Consider the following 27,414-nt stretch of genomic DNA (forward strand, 5'->3'; position numbering starts at 1 on the left):
CAGTTCCGCTCTAGCTGTTTTGGCCATTGCGGGAGTGAATCTGTGGATGAAAGATCTTCTCTGTCTCTCCTTTTCTATCTATATCTGCCTTTCCAATAAAAATAAATCTTTATTTTAAAAAAGTTTGTGAGTTTTTTGAAGTCTGGGCATTTTATTCATAATGTGCATTTCCATGAAAATTCTGATGACCCTTTATATTCAAGGCTCTCAAACAACTTCGACATCAAAATAAATTCTTCTTTAAATTTCATTTCTGCTAAATTTTTGAAGTGTCTTTGTATGCAATTGGATTTAGTTTCTTTTCCAAACGTAATTAAAGAAATTATATCAAATTATTGCATCCAAAGGATTTTCTTGTCCCATCTGTTTACTTCCAATTCAACTTTTAGATCCCTTCCTTTCCTTCTTCCTTCCTTTCCTTCTTCCTTCCTTCCTTTCTTTCTTTCTTTCTTTCTTTCTTTCTTTCTTTCTTTCTCTCTCTCTCTCTCTCTCTCTCTCCCTTCCTTTCTTTCTTTCTTTCTTTCTCTCTCTCTCTCTCTCCCTTCCTTTCTTTCTTTCTTTCTTTCTTTCTTTCTTTCTTTCTTTCTTTCTTTCTTTTCTTTCTTTCTTTCTTTCTTTCTTTCTTTCTTTCTCTTCTCTCTCTCTTCTTCTCTCTTCTCTCTCTTCTCTCTCTTTCTTTCTTTCTTTCTTCTTTCTTCTTCTTTCTTCTTTCTTTCTTTCTTCTTTCTTTCTTTCTTTCTTTCTTTCTTTCTTTCTTTCTTTCTTTCTTTCTTTCTTTCTTTCTTTCTTTCTTTCTTTCTTTCTTTCTTTCTTTCTTTCTTTCTTTCTTTCTTTCTTTCTTTCTTTCTTCTTTCCACAGTGTTCTTCAAGCCTCTTGTTTATGCTCGTGGGAATGTCCGGCGATGTTCTGGGGATTTGCTGGAGTCAGAGTTAGTTTGAAGGAGAGCTTCTGACTTAGCATTCCCCAGAGGCTGAGGCATGTCACCGAGGGCCTCCTGGGGCACCCGGGGCTGGGAGGAAGCAGACGGAAGGCAGAGCAGTGTGACCCAGACGTTGGCTTTGATTTCTATGGGAAAGTTTGGGTGCTGAGCAGGAGGTGTGCGTGAGAAGTCTTAGGACTGGGTCCTGTGAGCCGTTCCAGTGCGCTCTGGCCTTGAGGGTTGGCCTCTGGGTGCCTTGGCATGATTTAGGGCAGAGGAGATATCGGCTGGGTGTGCACAGGTCCAGCTGAGGAGGTGGTCGGGGTGGAGGGTTTCAGTCTCTCTGCTTTGTGTAGGAGGGGCATCTTGACAAAGAGATGGCAACCTTGGCAGGAGCAACCCCTCCCTAGATCCACGAGGCCTCCAAGATGGGAAGGTATCATTAAACAATAGCCTGATGGATAAAGAAAGCTTTTCTAGAATCTTCCAAGTAAACCTTTAAATCTAAGTTTGGCTCCGCATCTGACTTTTTATTTCACGATAACAGACATACTTTCTAAGGAAGAAAGGTTGTTAAAGTAATCACAAAAACAGGGTCCGCTGAAGAGTGCCCTGCCCCCCAAGTCTAGCCAGTAATGAAATGGCTACATTTCATGCCACCAAGAGTTTGTGGAAAATAGACTTCAAAGTTAGTTTATTTTGGTGCAAAAAAAAGGGCGGGGGGATTCATATACACAAGTGATCAGAAGGTTCATGGAAATGAATGTTATGGTAAAACTACACATAAATTTTGGGCCCAATGCAGTAGCCTAGCAGCTGAAGTTCTTGCCTTGCACGCACCAGAATCCCATATGGCTCCAATTCTAATCCCGGTGGCCCCGTTTCCCATCCAGCTCCCTGCTTGTGGCCTGGGAAAGCAGCTGAAGACAGCCCAAAGTCTTGGGACTCTGCACCAGCATGGGAGACCCAGAAGAGGCTTCTGGTTCCTGGTTTTGGATTGACTCAGCTCTGGCCGTTGTGGCTGCTTGGGGAGTTATTCAACAGATGGAAGAACTTCCTATCTGTCTCTCCTCCTCTCTGTATATCTGACTTTCCAATAAAAATAAATAAATCTTTTTTAAAAACCGCACATGAATTTTGAGATCTGGTTGGTACTAAAATAAATTTACCTTTAATCTATATTTTCCATAGGTCTTACTGATGTATTGACTGTATGACATGTAAACATCTTTGTTACTTTCTTGCCTTTCATCACTTGATTTTTCATATGAAGTATTCCAAGGCCCGGTTCTGAGTGGCTGACTGCAAGGGCTTTGAAAGAGGCCAATCAGCATTGCCTGGTGGGGTGGAGCTCCTTTCCTTGGCCATCAGTGGGCCACCTTGAATGAGTTGTAGCATTGTTTGGAAGCTCAGTTCTGACTCTTGGCTGTAGTTGAAATGGCCTCAGCTTGTGTGTGAGGGTCCTTAGGCTGGCATTATACAGGCATTTAACACCTGGCAAATGGGACCCTGGCTCAAGGCTCCACAAACCATGCCCATGACAGGTGTACAGGATACAGCTTTAGACTCCCCCAAGGCATAGTTCTAGGAACTCACACCTGGCTTTCTAGAGTGAAATGATAGAAGAAACATGTAATACAGTTACACAGAAGAATGAAGGTCCTATCTTTATTCATGATTTCAGTGAATTTTGAGAGAACTATGGACGTTAAGATAACCAATAAAGCATTGTTTATTTGATAAAAAGGAATTTTATCGTTTATTTGATAAAAGAGATGTGATTTGACATTCTCATGTTTACAATAGATTACTGTTTTATGAAATGTGCAGTGCATTCTTTTGCTAATTAACCCAATCATTTTCCAGTTAGCATCACAGAGGCACTTACTGCTTTAGGCTACATGCCATCACCTCCTGATAGGACTCTGTCCAATGGGGACTTGATTCCATGGACTTGCTGACTACGCTTGGTGTGGGGTGGTTGGTTTGGAGCTATGCTGTCCATCTCAGCCTCTCTTCCCCACCTCCATGCCTCCTTTCTTCTGGAGATTTCTCCGCTGGAGCACTAGTGGCACCAGGTCTGCTGGGCCTGGAGGGTCTAGGCTGATGGTAGCCCACTTTTCCTGCTGGGTGAACAACTGCAGGCTGGATTAGGTGAGCATGGCCAAGAGATGGAGAACCAGAGACTCGGGTGCCTTGCATCCAGTTGTTTCTGAAATTGGATATACCCTGGACCTGCCATGCATAAAAGCCAATGAAATCCTTTCCTCATCCCTTGTGGACCGGCTCAAAAATGGAATTTTGACCTTGAAGCAGCAGAATTCAAGCAAACACAAAGATATTTATGGGCCGGCATCGAGACACAGTAAGTCAAGCTGCTATCTTAAGTGCCCATCACCTGTAACATCTGCATCGCATCCTGGCCATTCCACTTCTGATCCAGCTCCCTGCTGGTGCACGCGAGAAAGCAGCAGAGATGGCTCACGTGCTTGTGCCCAAGTGCATGTGCCACCCATTCTGAAAGGTCCAGATGAAGCTCCTGGTTTTGGGGTGACCCACTCTGATCACTGAGACTATTTGGTGAGAACCATCAGATGGAAGATTTCTCTCTCACTCTGTCCCTCTTTTTTTCCTCTGTCTTCCTCTCTGTAACTGTCTTTCAAGTAAAGTAGATAAATCATTGAAATAAATCTCTGCCTTTTAAATAAAAGGTGGATAAATAATGTAAAACATTTTGAAAATGAAGATCCTTAAAACATATAAAAGGAGTACATTTATTTTCCATGGAGGTCTGGAGTTATGGCCATCCACCTATTGAAAAGGTGCTTATCATTGAAGAGATGCTTGAGTTATACACAATAATAGCATTTACGTATCACCTACTTGGTACTTGGCATTGCTCTAAGTACTTTCCATGATGTCAATCACTTAATTCTCATGAAATCATTTATGATGCAAATTATCAGTAAGTGCTATTAGAAACTGGGACAATAAACAACTGAAAAACACATTCACATTTACACAGCCTGCTGTTGGCAGAGCTTGGGACCAAACCTAGGCAGACTGATCCGGGTCTATTTTTAGCCATTGTTGTGAAGTTTGTGCTAGGGTGAAAGTTCTTCCCCGTCAAGTCTAATAACAAGAGAACAAGGCCTGTGTTGGGTCTCCTTTAAATGTCTGCCTGGCCCCAGGTGATACCCGAAGCCTCGCAACGTGAGCCAAGGGCACCTGCTGCCCTTGAAAGTGAAGTTAAGAATCACTGTCCTTTTGACTTGGTAAGACCATTGCAGAAGCAAGGCTATTCACAAACTCAGCTTCAGCCAGCACACTCCTCCTCCCAGAAAATGCCTATTTTTCCACAAGTTTATCGAGGTACGTTATCATGACAGCAATGAATGAACCTTGATATACTTGGGTGTACTGCAGAGAACCACAGGGAAAACACATTGAAGAAAGCCAAGCGTTATGAGAAAGTGAATTCCTTCTTGGGCTGGGATTGGGGTTGAAAGAGGGAAAAATTGCCACATTCAGCTGGGAGAAGCCACACAGTTTACACTTCTGTTGCTAGCTATGAAGATTCTCCCTGGAGCTCACAGGGTCTTGCCACCTCGGTCCTGGATCTGTAGAATGGTCAAATCGTGCTTTTGTGCTCAGTGACATGATGACCTGTGGCAATCCCGACTTTGCCCCAGCTGCTGCCCTTTTGGCTCCCAGAATGTATGAGCGGTGCCTCTCCCTGAGTGCACCTGCTTGGGCTGTTGTTGCTTCTGAAATGGGCAGGAGCACCAAGAAGAGGGGGAGGTGGGGTGACTGGAGCAGCTAAGAAAAGGAGCAACTCCTGCCTGGCTGATCAGAATAGTAGCAACCGGGAACATTAAGGGTGGGGATCTTTCCTCTGAGGAATGTCAAGTATTTTTAAAAGGAGTCCTGACTCATCAGGCAGAAATACAAGGACACACTTTACTAAAAATAGTGGTGTGCTTTCCAAGGTCTGGATGCTCTGCTGTGGGGTGAAAGATTTGTTTCTGGGATCCAGGAGCACCCTAAGCTGAGAATAACTTGAACTTCTCTTAAAGGCGCCTCATCACAGCCCCGGGGCTCTTCCTCTCATGGCAGGCATGCGGGGCAGGGCAGGAAGGGTCTAGAGGGTGAGGGTGTTGTCTCCATACCCAGTTCTCTTTTAACAATATACACCGGGACTACTTTCATATCTGAGCCCAGTGCCTTTAAACCAAGGAGCAAGCCCAGCAGACATCCTCAACACATCCCGTTTAAGCTTTCTTCGGGAGTGATCTGTTCTCCAGGTATGTCCAGCCATTGCCCTATTTTCCCCCTGACCTCAAAGGAAGGCTAGTGGCTAGGTGCTCACACAGAATGGTTGAGAACCTTGGCTCAGCTGGGTTGTCTTTAATCTTCCAAGTCCCATTGTTGGGCCCACTGGATCCACCAGCATCAGACTCATCCACTGAAGCTCCTTGAATGACAGTGGGCATCTCTTCCAGTGCTGGAACCACCAGCCCCTGGCTCTCTGCTCCCAGGACAAGCATCTCAAGGCAGGAGGAGAGGACCCATTTTCCCAGCCAAAATCAATGCTGGCCACTCAGCCCTTTAGGAAGAAAGGATGGGATCCTATCTGAATGATTAGAAGCTCCAAAGCAATGGTTTACAGATTGCAGGGGTCGCTTGTGGCATGTTGGGCCACTTGGGGGCTGCAGGTGAAAGAGAGCTGTGAGTACAGAGCACACAGGGCTCTCCTAACACTGGTTCTCTAGGGATCTTATTTCTTTTTGAAAATCCAGCCTGTAAGAGTGTAGTTAAAGCCTTTTTACTTGGTGTCTGCCTGCGCTTACTGGCTATGCCAAGGTATGACACAGATGTCTTGAACCATTACCAGATTTTTGTCTGATTCTAATAAGTGTGATATAATTACTAGGTATTATAAATTTTTCATCTTCTCAAATGTCCATATGGGATCCTGGCGCATTCAAGGTGAGGACCCTAGCCACAAAGCTACCATGCTGGGTCTACCACAAATCATTTTTTCTGCAACAAACATACATGACAAATGGGTAAGGCAGACAAATACTATTATTATTATTCCTACAACTAGGTTTTAGATAATTTTACATTTAGGCTTATATAATGTATGGTACTAAAGTACTGCTTTTGTTTTACATGTGATTTTAAAAAAAGATTTACTTGCTTGAAAGAGAGAGAAGGAAAGTTGGATGGAGAGCTCTTCCACCCACTGGTTCACTCCTCAAATGACTACAATGCTAGGGATACGCCAGGCTGAAGTCAGGGGCTCTGACTGGGTCTCCCAAGTGGGTGACGGGGGTTCCAGCACTTGGGTCATCTCCACTGCATTCCAGGGCCACTGGCAGGAGCTGGATGGGAAGTGAAGCAGCTGGGACTACAACTGGCACCCATATGGGATACAGCCATTACAGGTGGCTGCTTAGCCTGATGTACCCCAACACCAGTTCCAAGGATTTTGGTGTTTTTTCAAATATATTGTACACAATACATCCAGTTTGAAAATCACTTAGTAACCTCATATCTTCCAAGGGACACTAAGTAGCTTGCATGAACTCATATGACCAATAGGAGGCCATACAATCACCAGAAACTGACAGAAAACTGCATGATCTTTCACTGACCACACTGGTTTGGTGCTTCTGTTTGTTGTATTTGCTGTCATGTTGATGTATACATCAACTAAGCTCAATCTGTACTAAGCTCATTGCTGGAATCTGTTTTGGGGATATTTACATCCTAAAGATGAAAGCACAAAAAGGATCAAAGCAGGAAGAAATTTTCTGTAAACTGGCTCAGCCAGACAAGGTGTTCTCATCCAAAGGAGAGGATACTGGGCTGGAGGGACTTCAGCTGTGGTCATGGTGCAGGGTTCCATCACAGGGGTGTGGCAAATGGGAGGACAATGCTTTCCGTCAGCAACCTAGGCTGACAGTGGAGACAGGCACTTGTTCAACACAGGAGATGCAGGCCTCCAAATACATCAACTAATTCTAATACACACAATAGGGCTTTGAGATTAGAAAAAGTAATTAAAATGGGGAAAGGCCTGGTAACTGAAAAAGTGCTGCAGGAATTGTGAGTGATCTCATGTCCTCAACTGCAAAGCTCACGAGTATATGAGCGAGGGATTTCTTTTCACACAATTACACCCTACCACCTTGGACTGTGTCTGTCATAGACCGTGACAGAGTAGCGCACAATATGGTAGCAGTGCTTAAGGTTTAAAGTCACATGACCATGGGGCCAATGTGGTGACATAGAGGGCTTGGCTGCCACAATGAGATGCTGTTCACGAGTCTCAGCTCCTCTGCTTCGGCCCCACCTTCCTGTTAACATACCTGGGAAGGTAGAGAAATGTGAAGTCAGTCGGGCTCACCCCTGCTCTCCACCTGCGAGAGCTCGGTGGAATTTTTGGCCCCTGGCTGTTGTGCCATTTGGGGAGTGAACCAACAGATCAAAGATCTTTTCCTTACTGTCACTCTGCCTTTCAAATAAATAAATCTTTAAAATAATAGAAACAGAACTACATGAAAGAAACATCCAACGCTAAGCTCATACTCTTTTATTTAAAATAAATGAGACTGTGTGGGTCATAGTTCCAACCTACCAAATTCAGCATTCCCTAAGAACTTAGATATTGTATATATATATATAGTGTGTGTGACCAAATAAATTATATATTTATAGTGTGTGGTTAAATAAACTTAGAATGCATTAAATTCTTTCCCAATGTTGTAAGATGATATGGCCTTGTTTTTCTGAAGAAGACATTTGGGTTATGTTTTGCAAGAGAATAACTTAAGCAATTCTCTTTTACTGAGCACCAGCCAGATACAGTGGAGCATGTGTTATGGTAAGAAAGAGGAGCACTGTGGTTGCCCGTTTTATGAGGAAACACTGGCCCATCCATCTAATCCGATGAATCTAAACGGCAAAAAACATCTCCAGGATGTATATTTATAGAAATTGGGCTCGGAAATTTAAAAAAATCTCCCGTCCAAGTTTATTCTACATTCGTCATTAGACAATAGGAATCCATAGCTTGTGGCTGACCCACAAGTGCCCATCACGACACTTTTGAGGATGCAGTGAGCTTCCAGAATCACACACAAGAGATTCCTTGAAGCTAGTTTTTAAAGTTTCTGGAGGGTTTTCCTGCAGTATGGAAGTGGTTAAGGCAGGAACTGAAGAAATTAATGAAAAAAGACAGGCAGTATAAATTTAGAAAAGAGACAAATGAAGAGGCATGTCGATTCACCTAAGAGAAAATGGCTGTTAGCATCACAGAGCAGGGGTGGCCTGGATTTGGAAGGAATCCTGTCCCCAACACTTCCAGGTTCCAGGAGCTCGTGCTGGGTCTCAGAACCAGCAAGCACAATGAAGATTTAGTGATGGATACCCCAGAGGCATAGTTGGTCCTCACCATGTAGCCTACCAGTTCCTCCCAGCATGCACCATGCACCTCTGTGCCATCATCTAGTCTGTAGGTCCAAAGCACAAGTGGATGTCCAGTTGTCCCTGCTGTGTCCTTCCCCAGCAGGCCTGTTGTCTTTGGTAAGTGGAATATATCTTGAGACCACAACTGGCTGTGGTTCTTAAAAAAAAAAACACATCTGACAATCTGTGGCATGTTACATTTGATGAAGTATGGAACATTTATCCTCTTAAATAAGAACCTGTATGAATATGCTTTTTCTTTTTTATCAGAATTGAAACACTTCAAATGCTGTGAGTGGCAATGTAATGAGAAAAAACATCATAATTACACATATTTTCTTATGATAGATGTACTTTTTTAAGGCTTGAATCCTTATATACAATCTTGGTTACCAAAATGAAGACTGCCACAAGAGTGCCAGTTTTGACCCTAACAATCAGGAAGTCAATCCACTGATTCTATAAGCCAGGCTTATAACTTTAACTTTCTAACTTATAACTTTAACTTCTGCTGGAAGTTACAAATGACTGTGATGTTGCAGAGACAGTTTTATCAGTACCCGTGGAGGTCCTTCAGTGCAGCGAAAGTTGGAAAAACAGAGAAAATTCAGAATCCAGATATAAATATGTGTCATAAAGAACATAGAATAATGAATAAATCTCTCAGATGTTTGGGATGAACTTGAAAGTTCTAGAAATGCAGACCCCAAGTCTCCTTTTGAGTCAGCCTTCAATTGAAGACCCCAGGAACCCAGCGGCAACCACGGAGCCGGAAGACAACTCACACAGATGTACTGAGATCCATTTAATAGTTTTCCAAGATTTTTTTCCCCCTGTAAAATGGCTTGTATTTCCACAGGTACAATAGTGAAGAAATAAACTTTTCAATTTGACATGGAATATAAAAGAACAATTTTACAAATATATCCATAAAATTCAACTCTCCGTAACACTATACATGGTGACTATGACCCCACTGAACGTGCAGACTAGAAGAGAAGCAATCTGTCATTTCAGCTAAAAAGCAGGAATTTCCCTTTCACTGAGTTCACTTTTGCTTAGAAACATGTTTAGAAACAGTAAAGTAGAACTGGAAAAATAGTTGTTTTTTATCCCCTCCCCCCCGTCTTTCTCTGGAGACTCCTCATGAGGGCAAACACTTAACTTGTAAGGATGTGAGTCTTACGAAAAAGAGTATAATGAACCTGTTTCGTTTCTTTGCTTCAGTCTGGTTTACATTCTTTGCAGAAGGCCCTGGAGTTGTTGCACAGGGTTTTGGATCACACAGCTGAGCTGACTTCCAGCACTGGAGGAAGAGCTGGGTGCTTTGGCCCAGCAGGGCTGCGCCACGGGACGGACCATGGCGTGTCTCTCAGGGATGCCACCTCCAGGAGGCAGGACTGTATAGGGATGTCCTCTTTTCACCCAGCTCTGTTGGAGGACTGTGTGGCCACCTGCCCCTTCGCACACATCCAAAGCAAGAGTGGCTTAAAAAAAGAAGAGCTGAGCAACATCATACAATTGCAAGTTACAATTCTAAACCTGGATTACACTTGAGACAAAAAAGAATGTGCTCCTAAAAATCTCAAAAATGCCCAAATAACAACACTGAGCTCTCAGAGAATGGAGGTTTTTCTATTCATGCAAAAAAAAAAGATAAAAAAAAAAGGCATTCTCAACTGTCCTAATGTGGTCTAAGTTATTTAATAACTTAAGAAATAATTTCCCTATTGGTATTGGAAAATAAATCCTACTACAATCATGTTTATGCCACTTCCTGGCATATTTCTGCATCCAAATTCATTAGTCTCCTTCATGGAGCCCATCATTTTTCCAATGGCTTTCTCCTTTCTTTAAATCCTAACCCTGAAATTCTATAACCAGTTACATCACGTGGCTTCCCTGAGGCTCAAAGGTACCAAACTTTATAATTAACTATCAAGGAATGATAAATATGTTTTCTATTTATATTAAAAGATTTTAATTCTTTTGGGCCACAGTTGGGGGTGTGCGTGGGGGAACCCAGAAAGCTTAATACTTATTCTGCAGTGTGAACTGTAGCCCTTTTTGCAAACAGTTTAACCAAAACAGGGAAATGTTGAAAGTTACAGCATCCATGACCTGACAGCACCAAGTGTTAATAATAAAAAACTTTGGACTAGAAAAATACTCAAGAGTTGTAGCCTAGCCACTCTGAATCAGTGTGTGAGAGTGTGTGTGTGTGTGTTTCCTGTTGCAGTAAATTGACATAAACTGGAAAAAAATATCATCTATGGGAATACATCACCTGGGATTTGCTTCTGGAAATCTACTCACGAAGGCATCTTAGCCAGGCTAATTGGCCAGTGGTTTCCTTGCATATTCTCAAGGGCGCTGAGCTCTGTCTTTCAAAGGGATGGGAAGCAAGTCAGACAGATAGAAGTGACTTTTTCTCAACAATTGTATTATTCTATTTTGGTGAGCCAGAATTCCTCATTCTCACATACTAAATTGCTTTCAATTCTGACACACACACAAATCTCATTCAGCAAAATCTTTCAGGGACTGATTAAAGGCAGCCAGGCTAAGCTCAGCTCCTGCTGGTTCCCCTTGTGGCCTTTTTTTGCGGCTCCTTGGGCAGGTGGAAGGCGGCCTCACTTGGAGCCCAGAACCAAAGATACAGTTCCCACAGAAGGTGGGGTCGGCTGGCATCACTTCCAGAGCTTGAATTTCAGCTTCCCAAAAGTCAGGAACTGTTCTGGCTGGGACATAATTTTATTTGGGGGTACATGTCTCTGCAGAAATACCACATGCAGTCCTTTCAAGGGGCAATCATGACATCAGAGCACAGCTTTCTATTCTTTTTTGACAGTCAAATCTGGTTTTTCTGGATGCAAGACCATTTATCTTACAATTGTCTTCTTGCCACCTAGCCAGCAAGTGGAAGGTGCTGCCTGCTTTTATCGCCCCTTGGGCTTGATAAAAAAAAAATCACAGGCTTAACAGACACTCTCTTGGGGGCAGCTGATCACTACATTGGAAGGCATCCAGTGTATGACTCCGGGTTGTTCCCCCTTCTCGTTTTCTGTGTGTCTAGTGGAAGCTGCACAAAACAGAATGGAAGGTGCTATCTGTAGGACTATTGTTGGATTTTTGCAATATTCAAGCAAATTATATATAAAACCAAAGTCAAAATGCCTCATCCTTAACACTGATCGCTACGGGCAATGCTTCCACAGGGAGAAGCTGGATACTGCAGGTATTAAGTCAAATTAAGCAGCAACAATTGAGAGTAATGTATCTTCTCACTGTTAAGGAAAAGGGCATTCCAATAGATCAGAACTACTGAACGTAGGCAACATGCCGAAGTACCAATTCAAGTATGGATGTAAGAGTATGTTAGAATCATATAAATTATGTATGTATATACACAAAAAATGAAAAAGGTAGCTTGAATCTGCGGTGGTCAATGTCAAGAGGCTGTCAGCTTAAATAAACACTTGCCCTGCGTGCCAGGGACCTATTTTACCTTGGCCATTCCCGAGCAGCCCGTGTCTTAAAGGGTCTCTACTCTGGGAGCAGTGATGCTACTGGTCCCCAGCACAGAGAGAAATGAGCATCAAAAATTATTCATCAAAAGGAGCAGAGCTACCAGGAAGGGATGGAGGGCTCGTATGAAAGTCTGATTGAATTACTCCCCAGTAAACACTCATTTGCTCTCTCAAAATCAGAAATTTTGGATGATCTCTGCAGATGCACCACCTGGGGCTGTGTATGTCAAATGATCGCATTCAAATCGAGTTTGATTTGTAAACATTTTCAGAACTTCCAGAGCTCCTTAAGCTGCAGTGGAAGGTGACAGATGGTGCCAAGTGAGTGAACAGAAATGATTATCCTGGTGACTTGTTGCTTTGAGGCTCTGGGAATTCCTGGCGTTCTTAAGGGAGAAGAAAAGAAAATCTTATGAGACCCCCAACAAGTGGTTTCCAAAGCAGAAGCTTACTTGTCTCGCAAATGACACAGCTGAGTGAGCAAATGAGTCTGACAGTGCAGCATTTGAGGTGGTGCCCCCAGTGGGGGACACACTCTACTAACCAAGCTTCAGGAACTGTGGTATGTTCATTCATGAAATGGTTGTTGGCCATGCAAGATGACTACAGAGACAAACTACATGAGATAGAAACTGACAACAACGAAAAAAGCAGACCCTCAAACAAAAGAAAATTCTTTGTTTGCAGTGCCAAGTATCAGAATGAATGTATAAATTCCACTGGAGTTGAAAAATATATATATATAACATGTGAATAGTCCCCCCTGCAAAAAGAGAAAAATATAGGTCAGAAAAGCAGCCCCCAGTTGCAGAACACCCCGCCATGCCTCAGGGCCCCCATTCCATGCTCACACCTTAGGCGCTGCCCCCTGGGCCTTGGGGCAATGCCTGTACCAGGGAGCATGGTGGGGTGCACACTGAGTGCCAACAACCTGGGAGGACACTCCTACACATATGGAACACGGTGCAAAGGCCTGTCCAAGTTCAAAAAGGAAAAATAACAACCACCCAATGTCAAAAATCAAATCATGGCATCTCAAATCCAATTCGTACACAGAGGCTAGGGCTGGATCAAGCAGATGTCAGGGGCAGACCTGATGCTGTGAGCATGCAACACGCTGCCCAGAGGTGCTGCACCCTTGTCCCATTGCTGATGCCCCGTGAGTCCCAACCCCTGTGCCCTGTCCCCACCCCTCCTCTCCATAAACAGCATTAAAAAAAAAAAAGTTAGATCTGGAGTTAATGGCAAAATCTTCACAGTAACTTGTTAATCAAGTTGTGGCCGGCCTTGGGGGGGCCCCGGGGGGGGTGGGGTTAGTCCACGGGACCTTGGAAAATCAACTTGATGCAGTTCTGCTCCCCCACCAGCTGTGTGGCGCAAAAGGGGCAGGCAGCGTGAAATGCGTGCGTCCCGTGGGGCAGGGGGATCTGGGACCAGTACTTCGCCGACTTTTCGGAGCACACATGTCCGCAGGGCGTGAACGCGTGCGTGGGAGGCCCCGCGTCCACGTAAAACCCCGCCTCGCAGCCGAGCCACAGCGGGACATAGGGGCCCACAGTTCGGCACATGGGACACTCCCTCTTGTTGGCCTCGGCGTCGTTGCTGCGGTGGCCCCAGTTGTGGTAGCCGTGCACGTGGCCGCAGCTGAGGTAGGCCCAGGGCTGCTTCTCCTCCACCACCTCCTTCCGGCTGATGCTGGGGAAGGCCAGGGTGTTGAGGCCCACGGGGCACTGCGGCCGCGCCGCGTTGATCTCCTGCCGCAGCGCCTCGATGTGCTTCTGCGTGGGCGTGTGGAAGAGGCCGTCGGCGGTGCGCCAGAGCAGCGTGGCTCCGCACAGGTCGATGAGCGAGCCGTCCTGCAGCACGTTGGTTTCGTTCTCCACCTGCGACCAACCAACGGGGACAAGTGGGTTTGGTGAAGGCAAACTCCTTGGCCTCTAAGAAATTATCCGGGCTGGGAGGAGAAATGGGGAGGCAATTTACTCCACTGCAAACGGGTGTGGAGCCCGATGCGGGGTAGGAACCTCATCCCGCACAGAACCCTGAGCGAGGCTGACCCAGCTTCACCTGTGGCTGTTTCCATCAGCTTCACAAATCTCCCTGGGTGCTTACTGCTAATATTTATTACAAATGTGACAGAGAGGTGGAGCCATCTTCCACCTGCTGGTTCACTCCCCACACCACTCAACAGCCAGAGTCACAGGAGAGCACAACTTCACGCAGACCGAAGTGTCACTTAAATGACCTCTACTCAACATCGGTCTGCGTGTTGTAACCGTGACTTCTGGGGCACTGGCTCTTTCTGGTGAAGTTCTCTGAGAGCACAGCAGCCCAGGCAGGGCCGCTACCCAAGAACCAGGGCAGACCAGAGTCACGTGGTGCTGTCCTGCTCACATCTGTGCCTGCAGATTCCAGTGGTGGGAGCTGGGCTCGGGTCCCACGGCCGGCTTCTGAGCGAGAGCCATGGAGGGGGCCCATCTGCTGCTGCCATCAGCTCGCTGCATGACGTCACACGGCACTGAGCACCTCACCCCTGCCCCCCACATCCTCCTCACCACCACACTGGGAGGATTCCCTGTCCCTCCGAGGGCTGAGGTGCCGGGCTAAAGGGCTCAAGTTGGGAAGGTGTTTGGCACCTGCAGCTTCACTTGTCGAATTTGGCTTGTTCTGCATGAATAAGCGCCAGGCTAGCCAGGCTAAGTCAGGCTTGTGCTCAACCATAAGATGATCAGGAATGAAAAAAGTTACTTGGAAAAAAAAATACCAAAACTGCCCTTACATACCTTTTCTTGTTCATAACTTCCCCCCAAAATATTTTCAACAATATTACTGTATTTGTTTGGCCTTTCTTTGGAAAATGCCTTCTCAGGTTTGTTCAACCCTGACACTTGAAGACTGGCCTGTTACTGAGAAACACAGGAGCTGTGCCTGCAGCACAGGAAGGCAACGGAAAAGCAATAAAACCACAGTTCTCTAAGAACACGTATCCGGGGCACGCTAGTGCGCCAGGCTGCCACACCCCTCCAGCTCTTTTTCAGTTTTTGTTTTTCTCTCTGAAAACATACTTCCTGTCTTCCCTACATCTTTACATGTCACCAGGAAGGCCCATTTTTCTAGCTTTAACCTCAAAAGTCATGAAAAGTGAGGGACCAGAGAGTTTGGTATGGAAGTTTGTTTGTTTTCTGGTCACTGTAGTACATGCCTCTGGCAAGACCAGAAATCCAAAGCTTCCCATGGAAGGTTCCAGAATTATTCTCCGCAGAAGGTGGCTAACAAACCAACAGCCGTAGGACTCAGTGCCACGTGTGGTGCTGTTTGCAGGGAAGTTCCCAGGTGCTAGGTCAATGGAGTTTACGAGTCACTACAACTGAAAGTTGTCACTGTGACTGTGGGGAACAGCCAACTTCCTTCTTTCTTAGTCCCAGAAAGTCTAGAGAATCATTCTTTCATTCAGAATTTTCTCTGATTAGTCTTACATCGCTCAGGATTCTTCCAAATCAGTACAACGTTATACTAAATATAGGTTTCGTTTTTCTAGTTTCCCTCTAAGAGTGAATGTAAGTGGAATTCTGTGACAATGGATATAATAAAAGACTCCATTCTCATGATGATGGTGGGCAGTGAAAGGTGATTTGCATCCACTTATGGCAAGAACTCAGCTGAGGGGGAATGAGCCCTTCCCCTCCGAGTCTGGCTGCTGTGAGGCTCCTGGCACAGCTCTGCAGGCAGGGCCCAGTGTTCCCCAAGGGCCATGGGGCACAGTCCTGTGGGCAGCGCCTGGGGCCCTTCCCCACCCCCAGGGATAGGCAATGGGGGTGCTCTTCTCAGGCAGGCCCACTCACCAGCTTCCCCCGCTGCTGCGCAGACCTGGTTTCCCTCAGGGTGTACACATCCCCGCACACGGAGATCTCACGCCAGGCACCGGGCTGCGACTCCTCCGTGAAGCCCCCTCGTGGGTGCATCACTAGCACACCGTTGGTGGTGAGCCCATCCATGTGCCCGTCGGGGTTCTTCCACTTGGCGGCCTTTTCCTGGGGGAGCGGACCACGGGACAGAGATGTTAGCTTGGCCGCCATGCAGGGACATCACGGTGACACCAACACCCTGCTTTCAGCCCTGCTCTGATGATGCAGCTTCAGTGATTCATTGTTGGAATGAAACCTCTACATCATCCACAAACATAAAACCTAGCTTGTTCTTCAATGTCTATCTCTTATACCTAGCATAGTGCCTGGTCATTTGTCAGTTAAGTGTCAGTTAAGTGACCCCAAATCTTGTGGCTTAAAACCTTATCCTGAGTACACTGTAAACCACGTGATTAATACAGTAAAGATAACAGACAACAGGCAGTGGCCCCTTCATCTTCAAATTTCCAGATGGCAAACTGGCCATCTGAAAAACTACCATCTCAGAGCTTGGGGAATCCGCCAAGCACATGTTGCTGTTTAATGGCACGCCCAGCTGTGCCTAGCTTAGAGCTGTCTCCTTGTAAGCAGGCACCTGGTCACAGTACTTACTCCAAGGAAGATGTTTCTGGAGGAGTCGAAGCCGGCTGCGAAGATGCGTGCTGTGTACGGCTCATTCCTGTTGCACACGATCCTGCAGGCGAACCTGGAGATGGTGCTCTGGGTGATCTGGGCCTCCTCGTTGCCCTGTCCGCCCGAGATGGTGTCGGTGACCACGAAGTCGATGGGGCTCTCCGTGGATCTGCCCACCTGGCCCGACCAGACAACAGGTGTGACTCAACCAGAGACCTCCAGCATCCCCCAGCCCACTCCGAGAGGCACCACTTAGCAAGCATGGAGTGCGCAACGTGGCAGTGCCAACTCAAGCTGCGACACGACACAGCCCGTCTCCACAGCCTGCTCCTCTCATTTAGCTCCAACTTGCCGCATCACAGCATGAACACTCAAACTTCCACCCCCTGCTCTGGAAGGACACGCTGCATCTTCCCCTGCACGTGAAGTTTTCCCTCTGGGATCCAGAGAGAAGCCTTACTCACGGCAAATCGCTCTTCCCCTCACTCTGCCATCCCATTTCTGGCAATGCAATAGAAAGCGAGGTTTTAACCTGAGGTTTAAACTTAAGAGAATGTGTTTTTCTCACCAAGTAGATCCAGCCGTGACCCAGGGTGCTGGGGTTGGGGCTGCCCCTGCTCAGTGCACAGGAGGACACGGGCTGGACTTTAAAGGCTCGTGTGTGCACCTGCATGTCAAGAGTCCCCAGGAACTCCTTCGGGGAGTGGCAAATAACATGGTGTTGGCTTGCTGTTCCGGGGAAGGTATAAATGCTGCCAGAGGGAACATCTTGGAGATCCAGCAAAGCTGTTCCTAGTCATCTAACTCAAACGAGGCAGGTGCTGCTGGCTCCTGTGAAGCAGGAGAGCCGAGTGTTTGCCTACAAACAAGGGAATCCTGGAGGTGGAACAGTAAAACCTGTCTGTAGTGATGTGCTAGCTGTTTCCAACTGGAAGTCGGTGATCAAGGGTGTACAGACCGACTTCTCATTTTAAATATTTATTTGAAAGGCAGAGATACAGAGGGAGGGAGAGCGGGAGAGAGACTGATCTTCCATCTGCCAGTTCATTTCCCAAATGGCCACAATGGCAAGAGCTGAGCCAGGCTGAAGCCAGAAGCCAGGAAGTCAATCCCCACCTCCCTGATAGATGGCAGGTGCTCAGGAACCTGGGCCGCCATCCACCACCTCCCAGGCGCTTTAGTAGGCAGCCGACTGAGAGCAGAGCAGCTGGGACTTATAAAAGATTATGGTATTGCAGATGGCGTCTTTATCCACAGAGCCAACAATACCAGCACCACAAAGAGATTTCTTAAATCATTCACATCTAAATGCAGTTACACGTCACTAACTGTGACAACAATGTTCTTTCCTCACAACAGTGACTTTGACTGATGATGACCATGGGAGGACGACAAAAGGTTGGGCCCAGAGATTATGCACATATGGCCACAAACGCCGATTGCTGGGGTGGGCACTGTGTGTGCGGATGGGACTGTCTGGCTCATGGGCCACGTAACGCCTGTGAATTAGGCACACAAGGCCTAGCAACTATCCAAATGGCCCGTGGCAGAAAAAAAAGGTTCCCCACCACGGAGTAGTGAAGACACACGTTGGGATGCCCAGGTACCACTTTGGAGAATTTGTGTTTGATTCCTGATTCCAGCTTCCTGCTAACAACATGCTGGGACAGAGAAGATGTCGGCTCAGGTGAGCAGGTTCCTGTCCCCTACGTCCACTTCGGGTGATCTGAACTGGCCTCAGCAGGCCCATGGGCATGTGAGGAGTGAGCCAGTGGATGGAAGCTCCTCTCTTTTCTGTCTCTCCCTGTCTTTGCCTCTCGGATACAGAATACAGAAAAGGAAAATGCAAATCTTGCTTCACTTGGTTCTCTGCTTGCTTTCTGGAACAACGTTATTAAGTTTATTTTGCACATGTACACTGTCATGCAGACAATCTCCAAAGCCAACAGACAGCACATGGCCCTTCTCTCTCTCTCTCGCTTTCTCTCTCCCTCTCTCTCTCTGTCTCTCTGCAATCCTTAATTTCTGGTCCTAGTGAAATGTGTCTGGAATAAACTAAGCTACTGGTTTCACTGAAACTCATCGATGTGAATGGATGCATATTTCCTGAAATGTATGCATTTCAGATGTAAGGAAACGTGGAACTTGATAAAGATGCAGAATATGCTCTAACTTGAAGAGAGGATAAGCTCATACACAATTGATCTGTCCCAGGTGCAACATGCTCCCTCCACTGGCCTCATGTAAAAGCCGCGTGTGGTACTTAGGAGCTCCCCTGATGAAGGTGCCTGTAATTCTTTTAAAAAATATTTTTCAAAACAGTTCAAGATATGACAAATACATTTTGCAAAATACAGGACAATGTAAAGGGGACAGGGTGGAACAAATCCATCCTGAACCTTGGTACCAATGATGCATAGCAGTGCCAAGTGCCTAGTCATGGGCACCCCCCGCAGGGGCACAGCCTCTCTTCTGACTCCTGTCAAACTCCATGGAAGTTGGCAGCAACTCCGCAAGTCTAACAGAGCCGAGCAGAGCCTACCAGCGCAATGCTTAAACCATCCCTTTCGCACGTGCTCACAACTGCCCTTCCTTGTCAACAGAAATTACTCTTCTTTGGAAGGGCAACAGTCTGAGCTTATCCAAACTTATTAAATTAATGTCTTAATGAATTACCTGAGATTGACTGGGAAATGCGAAATTTTAGTCCAAATGGATGTACTGCTAGGATCAATTATTCTAAGTCATGGAACACATCTGACTGGTTATGAAAGATTTCGTTACCAATTCACTTCCATTTCAATCTAATCTCCAGAGTGTTAGCAAAATTGTGGATGTAAGGACATACGCATGATGCTGCTTTTGCCAAGAAAAAAACAAAAAAAGAAAAAAGCCCTAAGTTACTGAGAAGTAACTCAATGCAGAACACTGACAGCCTGCCCTTTGTCCACAGCATCAGATTAGCTCACTTATTTCAAAGGCAGCCAGGAGGATGCTGAATCTCATGACATTCATGTGAAAACTCTACACTTTCAAGTAGACACAGCAGGGTTCTTAAAAGATTCATGGGACAGGCTGGTGCCCTGGCACAGTGGGTGAAGCCTTGGCCTGTGACAGCATTCCTTGGGGGCACCAGTTCAGGTGCTAGCTGTTCCCATTTGATCCAGCTCCCGGCCGAGCTCTTGGGAAGGCAGTGGAGGATGGCAGAGCCCTCTGCACCCTTAGCAGAGATCCAGATGCAGCTCCAGGTGCCTGGCTTTGGCCTGGCAGAGATGTTGGGCTCTCTACACCTGGAGCGGAGATCCAGGTGCGGCTCCAGGTGCCTGGTTTTGGCCTGGCAGAGATGCTGGGCTCTCTACACCTGGAGCGGAGATCCGGATGCAGCTCCAGGTGCCTGGCTTTGGCCTGGCCCAGCCCGAGCTGTGGTGGCTATTTGGAAAGTGAACCAATGGATGGAAAATCCTTCTTTGTCTCTGTCTCTCCCCTCTCTCTCTGTTACTCTGCCTTTCAGATACATAAATAAAATCTTTTTTTTTTAAAGGCTCATGAAAAATGGAATTAAGATATGTTTGTTCTGGTGCAAAAAAAAACCACATTTGCAATCCATGCATGGCTTCTTGATCACTCACATTGCCCATGACCTCTTTGAAGGCCTCCTGCATATAAACTTTCTGAAGTTCCCCTGTGACAGGCACCTAAGAGAAGCTGGTCTTTCCTGGACATCAGTTGACGCTAGTTCAGGTGCTGAAGCACCTGCAAGGGTCTCCCTCACCTTTTCCCCGTTACCCCCATCGGTCTCCTTCATCTGAACTTCATATTCTGACTGCCTTCTATGACCAGGATGGCAGTCTGTTGCTCTCCAGCTAAGGCCAGCTCCTCTCCTGACACCTGGGACCCAACAGTCTCCCCGCTCCCAAGCTAAGGTTCTGATAGTGCCCCCTCTCTCCTCTCACCTACTTGTTCCTTTACACTGGATCATGCCATCAACTCTCAAACACATTCTGCTGAGTCTTAAACTCCTGTCGGAGGACCACATTTGGTTTCTTTTTAAATATCAACCTTTCACTGGCCCCTTTCAAACTACTGCAAAAGTTCCCAAACTCCTCTGCTGGATTTCTGTGCGCATTTGCTTCCTCACATGCAGAGTCCGGTTAGAGCAGCCCTGTTGTGGCCCAGTCTCCCATCTTCCAAATGCTTTCCTAAGGCTGGAAGTGAGCCCAGTGCTGAAGACACCCATGTCTCCTGAGCATCCTTGGGTTTCACACCCTGTTCTGGCCCTGACTCCAGCTTCTTGCTAATGGAAACCCGGGGAGACCAGGGTGACAGCTCCATTAACTGGGTTCCTGCCACCCATGTGGGAGACCCAGATTGAGTCCCTGGCTCCTTGCCCCACTCCAGATTCTGCAGGTATTCTGGAACCAATGAATGGAGCCCTCCGTCAGCCTCTTGTGTCTAGAAGGACAACACCACCACTTTGCCTTGCTTTGCCTGCAAAGAACACTCAGCTGAGTCCCGCTTCTCCAAGCCACTCGGTAACAGCACTCCTTAGCAACCCTGTCTCCAGTCCCTCTCTTTGACTCAGCCTACTCTGTCAGAGTTCCTCTACTCAGCTCTAGTGAGACACTCAAGCTGAGCTTCCCAGGCCGATACATGCTACATCCAGAGTTTACCCAGCAAAGCTGGCAGAATCCATAACCCGGAACTACAGCAGCGGAACACGGGGCTCGTTAGGAAACAGCACCTTCCCTTCTCTTTGCTTTCTTATGATTTCACCAACCCACTTCTTAGCCCCAAAGCCCTGCTCTTTCCAGCTTCCGACCAGCACATTGCTGAGATTTCTCCTGAACATCTCATACCTGGCATGTGCCAAGCAGAACTCAGATCCTGGTCAGCCAGGGCTGACCTTGGTCAGGCAAGTTGCTGGAGGTGAACATCAAAACCTCAGGACCACCCGTGACCCTTGACTTGCCATTACCCCCGACAGCCGTCCTCCCGAGTGCATCTGCAGAGCACCACTATAACCAACCCCGCACCTGCTGAGCTGCAGAAACCACCAGCTACACATCTGGCGTCTCAACTGGTCTCCTGTTTCCACAGTGGCCCATAGATTCTTCTCCACATGGCAGTGAATATGTTATGGAACACAAACCAGAGGACACCTCTTGCTGGATTAAAATTCTCTGGCGGGTTCCCACAGTCCTTGGACTAAAACCCCAATCTCCCCACCTGGCCCAGTTTCTCTCTCCTGTCAGCCATGGCACGGCTTTTTGCTCAAGGACTTGTGGCAGGGGTGGGGAGGTGTCGGTGTGCTGCGGATGTGTGTGTGTTGTATATGTTGGGTTCTGGACACATGTGCTTATTAAAAGGAGGGACAAATTTAAATAAACCTGTCTGTTCAAGGCCTGCCAAGAGGTGGTTAACTCTACTCTGTTCAGAGTCATCTGACATCGGCCGGTGACTGGTGTTGTAGCCCAGTAGGCTAAAGCCACGGCTAACACATGGGCACTGATACCACCTCAGCGTGTCTGATTTGAGGCCCAGTTCCTCCACTTTTCTGATCCAGTTTTCTGCTAATGGGTGTGGGCAAGCGATGGCCCATGTCCTTGGGCCCCTGGTCCTCCTGTGAAAGACTTGAGTGGAATTCCTGACTCTGGGCTCTGGCCTGGTCCTGGCTATTGCAAGCATTTGAGGAGTGAATCAGTGAGTGAAGACCTCTCTCTGCCGCTGTTCCTTCTATCATTCTGCCTTTCAATTAAACAAGTCTTTAAAAACAAAAACATAACATGACCTGACATTAGTCCTCAAAACTGTTCTATCAGTCGGTGAATGGAATTAGAATGTTTTAATAAAAATGGTAAACCACGTTCTTGTTTGGCTCATGATGCTTCCAATGAAAGACCTGATGTTAGGTCAGGAACTCAAGAAAACCATATCTTCATTCTCCCACTTGTGCTTTTCTGCCCTCACTTTATGTTCCTTATCCTTCCAATGACCCAGATAGCTCAGCTACGTCATTAAGAGGCTGGTATAGATGGGTCTTTCTCAGAGCACAATGCCTAAGCCCCTAAATGTCTCCGAGACCTGGCCAAGGGGTCCAGGCAGCAACGCTGGTTCCATGATGACGTCAGGATGCCCTCTGCCAGGTGCCCACCTTAGCAGAAGTGGCTGAGGCATGAAGCAAGGCAGTGGCCCCAGGCTGAGCTAATAGTCCTTGTGCTTGTCACTGCCGGGTACTTGTCGGGAGAACAAGCTTTATTAGATGGCTGAGCCTTTTAATATTCTGTGCTACAAAATGGCAGTGATGTGCAGAGTGCCTGGAAGTTAGTCACAGGAAGCTGAAAAACCTCAACTGAATCTTTCATTCACTCTGCAGAGAAGAGAAGGGAGGAAGTGAACGGCTGCAACAGAATGGAGAATACACCTGCATAGCATGTCATCAGGAGCTCCTGCAGAACATTTTGAAAAAGTTACTAAGAAACAGGATTCTTCCTACAGGAATGCAATGTCTTACACTGCAGTAGTGAGTGTGTGTGTGTGTGTGTGTGTGTGTGTGTGTGTGTGTGTGTGTGTGTGTGTGTGAAGAATCCCCAACTGCTGGGCCAGGCCAACACCAGGTGCCCAGAACTCAATCCAAGTTTTTCTCATGAGAATGGCAGGGACCCAAGTATGTGAGATGTGCCCTGCTGCCAAGGTATGCACTAGCAGGAAGCTGCCACCAGCAGGAAAGTACAACTGAGACTTAGTCCCAGGCAGCCCCACATGGCTCATGGACTTCCCCGGGGGCGTGTCCACCAGTGGAACCGGTGCTTGCCCCTGATGTTGCTCAGTTATGTATGGACAGAAACGGTCCACTTGCTGGGTCAGTGGGTCCAGTTGTGGGGACTCAGGGTCCAACTGCACTGTGGCCCTGGAGGAAGTGCTATGCTGTTACCAGGGTTCCGCAGGGAGAGCAAATTCCACACGATGCTGGGCAATGCCAGATGACTTAACATTTTCCATTCATAAGTAATAAAGAACATTTTGTCATTCATTTACTTGGTATTTTTAAAAAGTTATTTTCCTTATGTATTCACCATTTATAGGTCTTCTTTTGAGACCCATATACTTTGTTCCTTGTTCATTTGGTAAAGTGTGGGATAAGAGATTCATATATTACAGCTATCAGACTTCTGTCTACCTACACTGTCCCTTACTAACTTTCTTGACGTTAAGAAAGAACTGTATAAAAGAAAACCTACTTCTTCAATTTCTCCTACCTCGAAAATATGAATTTCACCTAAATTTTGTTCCCAGTTTTTGTGGCTTCCCTTTCTCGTGCAGATTCAGCTTCCCCTGAGCTGATCTGCCATCAGGTGACTGTCGCTAGCCACCAGGCTCTCCCAGCATCTGCCGCTACATTACCTGGAAACACTCAGCCTCCCCACGCCCAGCCTGCATTTGCTTCGTCCTTCATTAGCCTCAGTTTAAGGCTTGCTGACTTGAAGTATCAAACAGTGGGGCGTACTCTCTTAACTGCTGTGATTTTTTTTAAGAGCTGATTTTTTTTAATATATATTCAGATTCTTGAATTTCATTCTTTCACTGCTTCTCTTTCCTTTTCAAAATTTTAATCATAAAAATATTTAATACTTTACATTTTCTATAAAAGAGAATCAGATGTTGGCCACATTCCATGGGTTTTGTTGCACTAATTCCCACATTTATTTCTGAATGGGCCTCTCATTAGAGTTTGATTCAAGGGCTATTTAGCAGGTATTACAAACAGTTTGGCTCTTACAAGTAGCTGGATTTTAACAATTTTTATTCTTGTTATTAACATTTCTTTTTACTGCACTCAGATCTGAGTCTGTAGCATTCATCATTTCTTACTTTTTTTTCAGTCTTTGGAAAATTAAATAGGAAAAATGTTGACAGCCCCCCAGGCCCAACCGGCAGACACGGGGGGTGCTGGAGTCGCGACTCGACAGCAGGACACAGAACCGAGGGAAAGCGCATCGCAGCAGGCTTACCTGAAACATGTCCATATCTTTGTCATGTGTGTACTCCACCACCACAGTCTGATTCCTCGACAGCGTGTAGGATATGCTGTGCTGACTTTTGCTGCTGATAGCCTGGTAGTGAAATAAAGGAAAAGTTCATTGGAATCGCTTCATCACGACTTCTCACCGCTCTGTCGTTGAGGAGTGTCAGGCCTCCAGCAAAGGCTGCTGGGGCGGGGCCATGCTGGGCTCCACCCCTGGATCGAGGAACCCACAGCAGCGGTTCAGGCTCCACGGATGCTGTGCGCACCAAAATCAACTCACAGTCCACTATGTTGCAAAACTTGACTCAGCCACAGTCCTAGGAAAACATACTCTCTCCATATTGCCAAAACTCAGTGACAGAATTTTTCGACTAACACAGTGAATTGGTCAAAATTTTAGAATCTGTTTTATTCAGCAGATAAGTTAACTAACACCTTGCTAAATTTTCTCAGGTGATAGGTTACAAGCATGGTGGAAAAAAAGTCATTTAAAATCCTGTTGGTGACTGTTCTGGTACGTGAATATGCCATCCTAGTCAACTGTCATCACGCCTGCATGCTTTTACATCTCATCTGAATCTTTTCTTCAAAAGATTGTATTTTTATTTGAAAGTAGAATTACAGAGAGAGAGAGAGAGAGATCTTCCATCTGCCAACACTGGTTGGAGCTGAGTTGATCCAAAGTCAGGAGCCAGGAATTTCCTCTGGGTCTCCCACAAGGATCCAGGGGCTCAAGGACTCAGGCATCCTTCACTGTTTTCCCAAGGCATAAGGGAGAAGCTGTGCTGAAAATGGAGCAGGAGGGACTCGAACTGGTTGCTATATGGGATGCTGGTGTTGCTGCCTGAAGCTTAATCCACAATGCCATGGAGCCAACCCCTCATTTTAATCTTGTATAAGCCATTGCTTAATGCAGATATTTATCTAATTCATAAGTTATTAACCTTTTTTTTTTATCTAAAAAAGCTAATATTCTTTTTCAAATAATGAAGGAGTAAAAAGGCAAAGCATTGTTCTTATTTTTTCCGTAACGACATATTGGAGAACATCTTAAGTAGAGGTCACATGTGTTTAACCTTTCTAAATTAATAAGAAAATTGATTTAAGCTGGTCTCCAAATTAGTTCAATTACATTTTATCCATTACTGTAACCTAATTTATCTTCATTTCCACTCTTACATTAAGTACAACAAATAAAACTTTAATAAGCCTTTTTATTAAACATTTATTGAGTGATGACACCGTAGGAACGCCATGAAAGCATTTAAAAGTAGTTGGACACACACAGCATGTTAATGAAAATGTACTCGGAACATTTCTATCTGATTAATATAATTGCTTAGTGTAATAAATAGTCCCACGTTCCAAACGGGCTCTCCAGTCGGCCGGGTTACTCTTGTGGCTATTCACTAATCTATCCTGAGCAACTTCACAGTTGAGCTGCTATTTTGTTTTACGCGCTTCATTAAGATGATACGAGTATTAGAAATATTACACATCTTCAGTAGGGTCAGGAGCCTAAAAGCACTTCTTCTGTGATTCAGCGTAGCTAACAAATACAAACGCTAACATTACTGGCCTCAGCCAGGCGTCCTGGCACTGCTGACTGTGGCGTCCTGTTGCAGGATGCATTGATAAAGAGCGGTTTCCAGAAGTGCGCGTACTGCAGGTGCTCAGCCACTGGACGGCGCTCAGCATTCCACAAGGCCTTCATGGACAAACCATCAATCACAATTTTTATGTGTCAACTCTGTCTCCAACACAGCTGGGGAGAAAATGAAATCTTCCAAAGTCAATATTTCTTTATAGTCAGTGAAGGAAAAAAAAAAAATCTCTGAAGAAAATTGACTAACCTCAAACTTAGAAAACTAGTGAGAATGCTAATTTCTAATATTTTATAGCTCCTTAAAAGTACTATACTTAAAAAGGGATTCGATTTACAAATGAACGCAAGTAAGACTTTCTTGGCATTCACATATTTAAGAAAATAAGAACTTTTTATCTGCACAAGAAAGAGTTCCTGAACAGAAGATGTTTCAAAGCTGAGGCGCTATGTAGAATGGTGCTTCTTTCATACCGTGCTGCAGCCTGACCGGAAGGGAGTCACCGCCTCTTGCAGACTTCTGGACAAAAAGGATCTTTCAAGTTATTATATCCGTGATCTGCTGTCATACTCCTAATTTCTCCCAAACGGAGAATGAGGACCTAGGTAGACTCAGCTGGGCCCAGCAGGGTCCTGGGCAGGGCACCCCTACAGTCACCTGCCCACCATCTTGGGAAGCAAGGGGCTCTGGGTTGTTAGTAAACCCGATTTTTCTATGGTATTCATTTTATCCGAGTATGACCCCAACCAGGAGCCTATGGGATGCATGAGAAGGGCATAGAGTAAGGACAACCACTTGCATTCCCACGCATTGCCCACAAGGGAGCTTTGCTGAGATCCAAACTGGAGGAGGAAGTGCCGACACCTTGGGCCTTGTGAAAGCCAGGCAAGTTAGACCTGGAACACCGCGACAGCTGAGACCAGGTACAGAGAAGTTGGCATTCCAACTTCACAGGTAGAAGGGCCAGGGTTAAAAGCGAAGTGAGGAAAACACATTTTCTGTGCCATTTTGCTTCCAGAAGTCCTTGCCAAGGGCGAGCAGGTGCAGCTCGTGGATTTGAGAAGGGGAAAGGGCAGAAGAGATGTGGCAGGGAGTTGGGTGCCTCAAGAGCTGGGAGTGGCTTGGAGGCGCCAGGGCATGGCACAGCCCGTGTGATGGGACGGGGTGAAGGGGACAGGGTGGTGAGGAAATTCAGTCCCCCTGGGAGGCAGCCCCAGGACTGGCAGGGATGAGTGCTGGCAACTGGGTCCAAGCAGGTGATCCAGGCAGGGAGGAGAGGCATGATGGAGAGCTGGCCTGGGAGGGATTCCAGCCAGGAACCCA

At 46.3% G+C, this 27,414-nt stretch overlaps 1 protein-coding gene across 1 annotated transcript in view; it reads right to left on the bottom strand.

The window, feature by feature from the left end:
* Positions 1–9,193: 9,193 nt before the first annotated feature.
* The window catches only part of PELI2 (pellino E3 ubiquitin protein ligase family member 2), a 101,103-nt gene continuing 82,882 nt past the window's right edge, over positions 9,194–27,414 (bottom strand). The window contains exons 3-6 of the mRNA XM_040968488.1: positions 24,474–24,575; positions 16,444–16,641; positions 15,769–15,957; positions 9,194–13,809 (exon numbers count right to left, since the gene is read on the bottom strand). Coding sequence (XP_040824422.1) covers positions 13,240–13,809; positions 15,769–15,957; positions 16,444–16,641; positions 24,474–24,575 — 1,059 coding nt within the window. The 3' untranslated portion in view covers positions 9,194–13,239. The remainder of the gene's footprint in view (positions 13,810–15,768; positions 15,958–16,443; positions 16,642–24,473; positions 24,576–27,414) is intronic.

The sequence above is a fragment of the Ochotona curzoniae genome, unplaced genomic scaffold (genome assembly GCF_017591425.1).
Source record: "Ochotona curzoniae isolate NIBS_2020 unplaced genomic scaffold, NIBS_Ocur_1.0 scaffold_4701, whole genome shotgun sequence".
Taxonomy (NCBI): Eukaryota; Metazoa; Chordata; class Mammalia; order Lagomorpha; family Ochotonidae; genus Ochotona; species Ochotona curzoniae.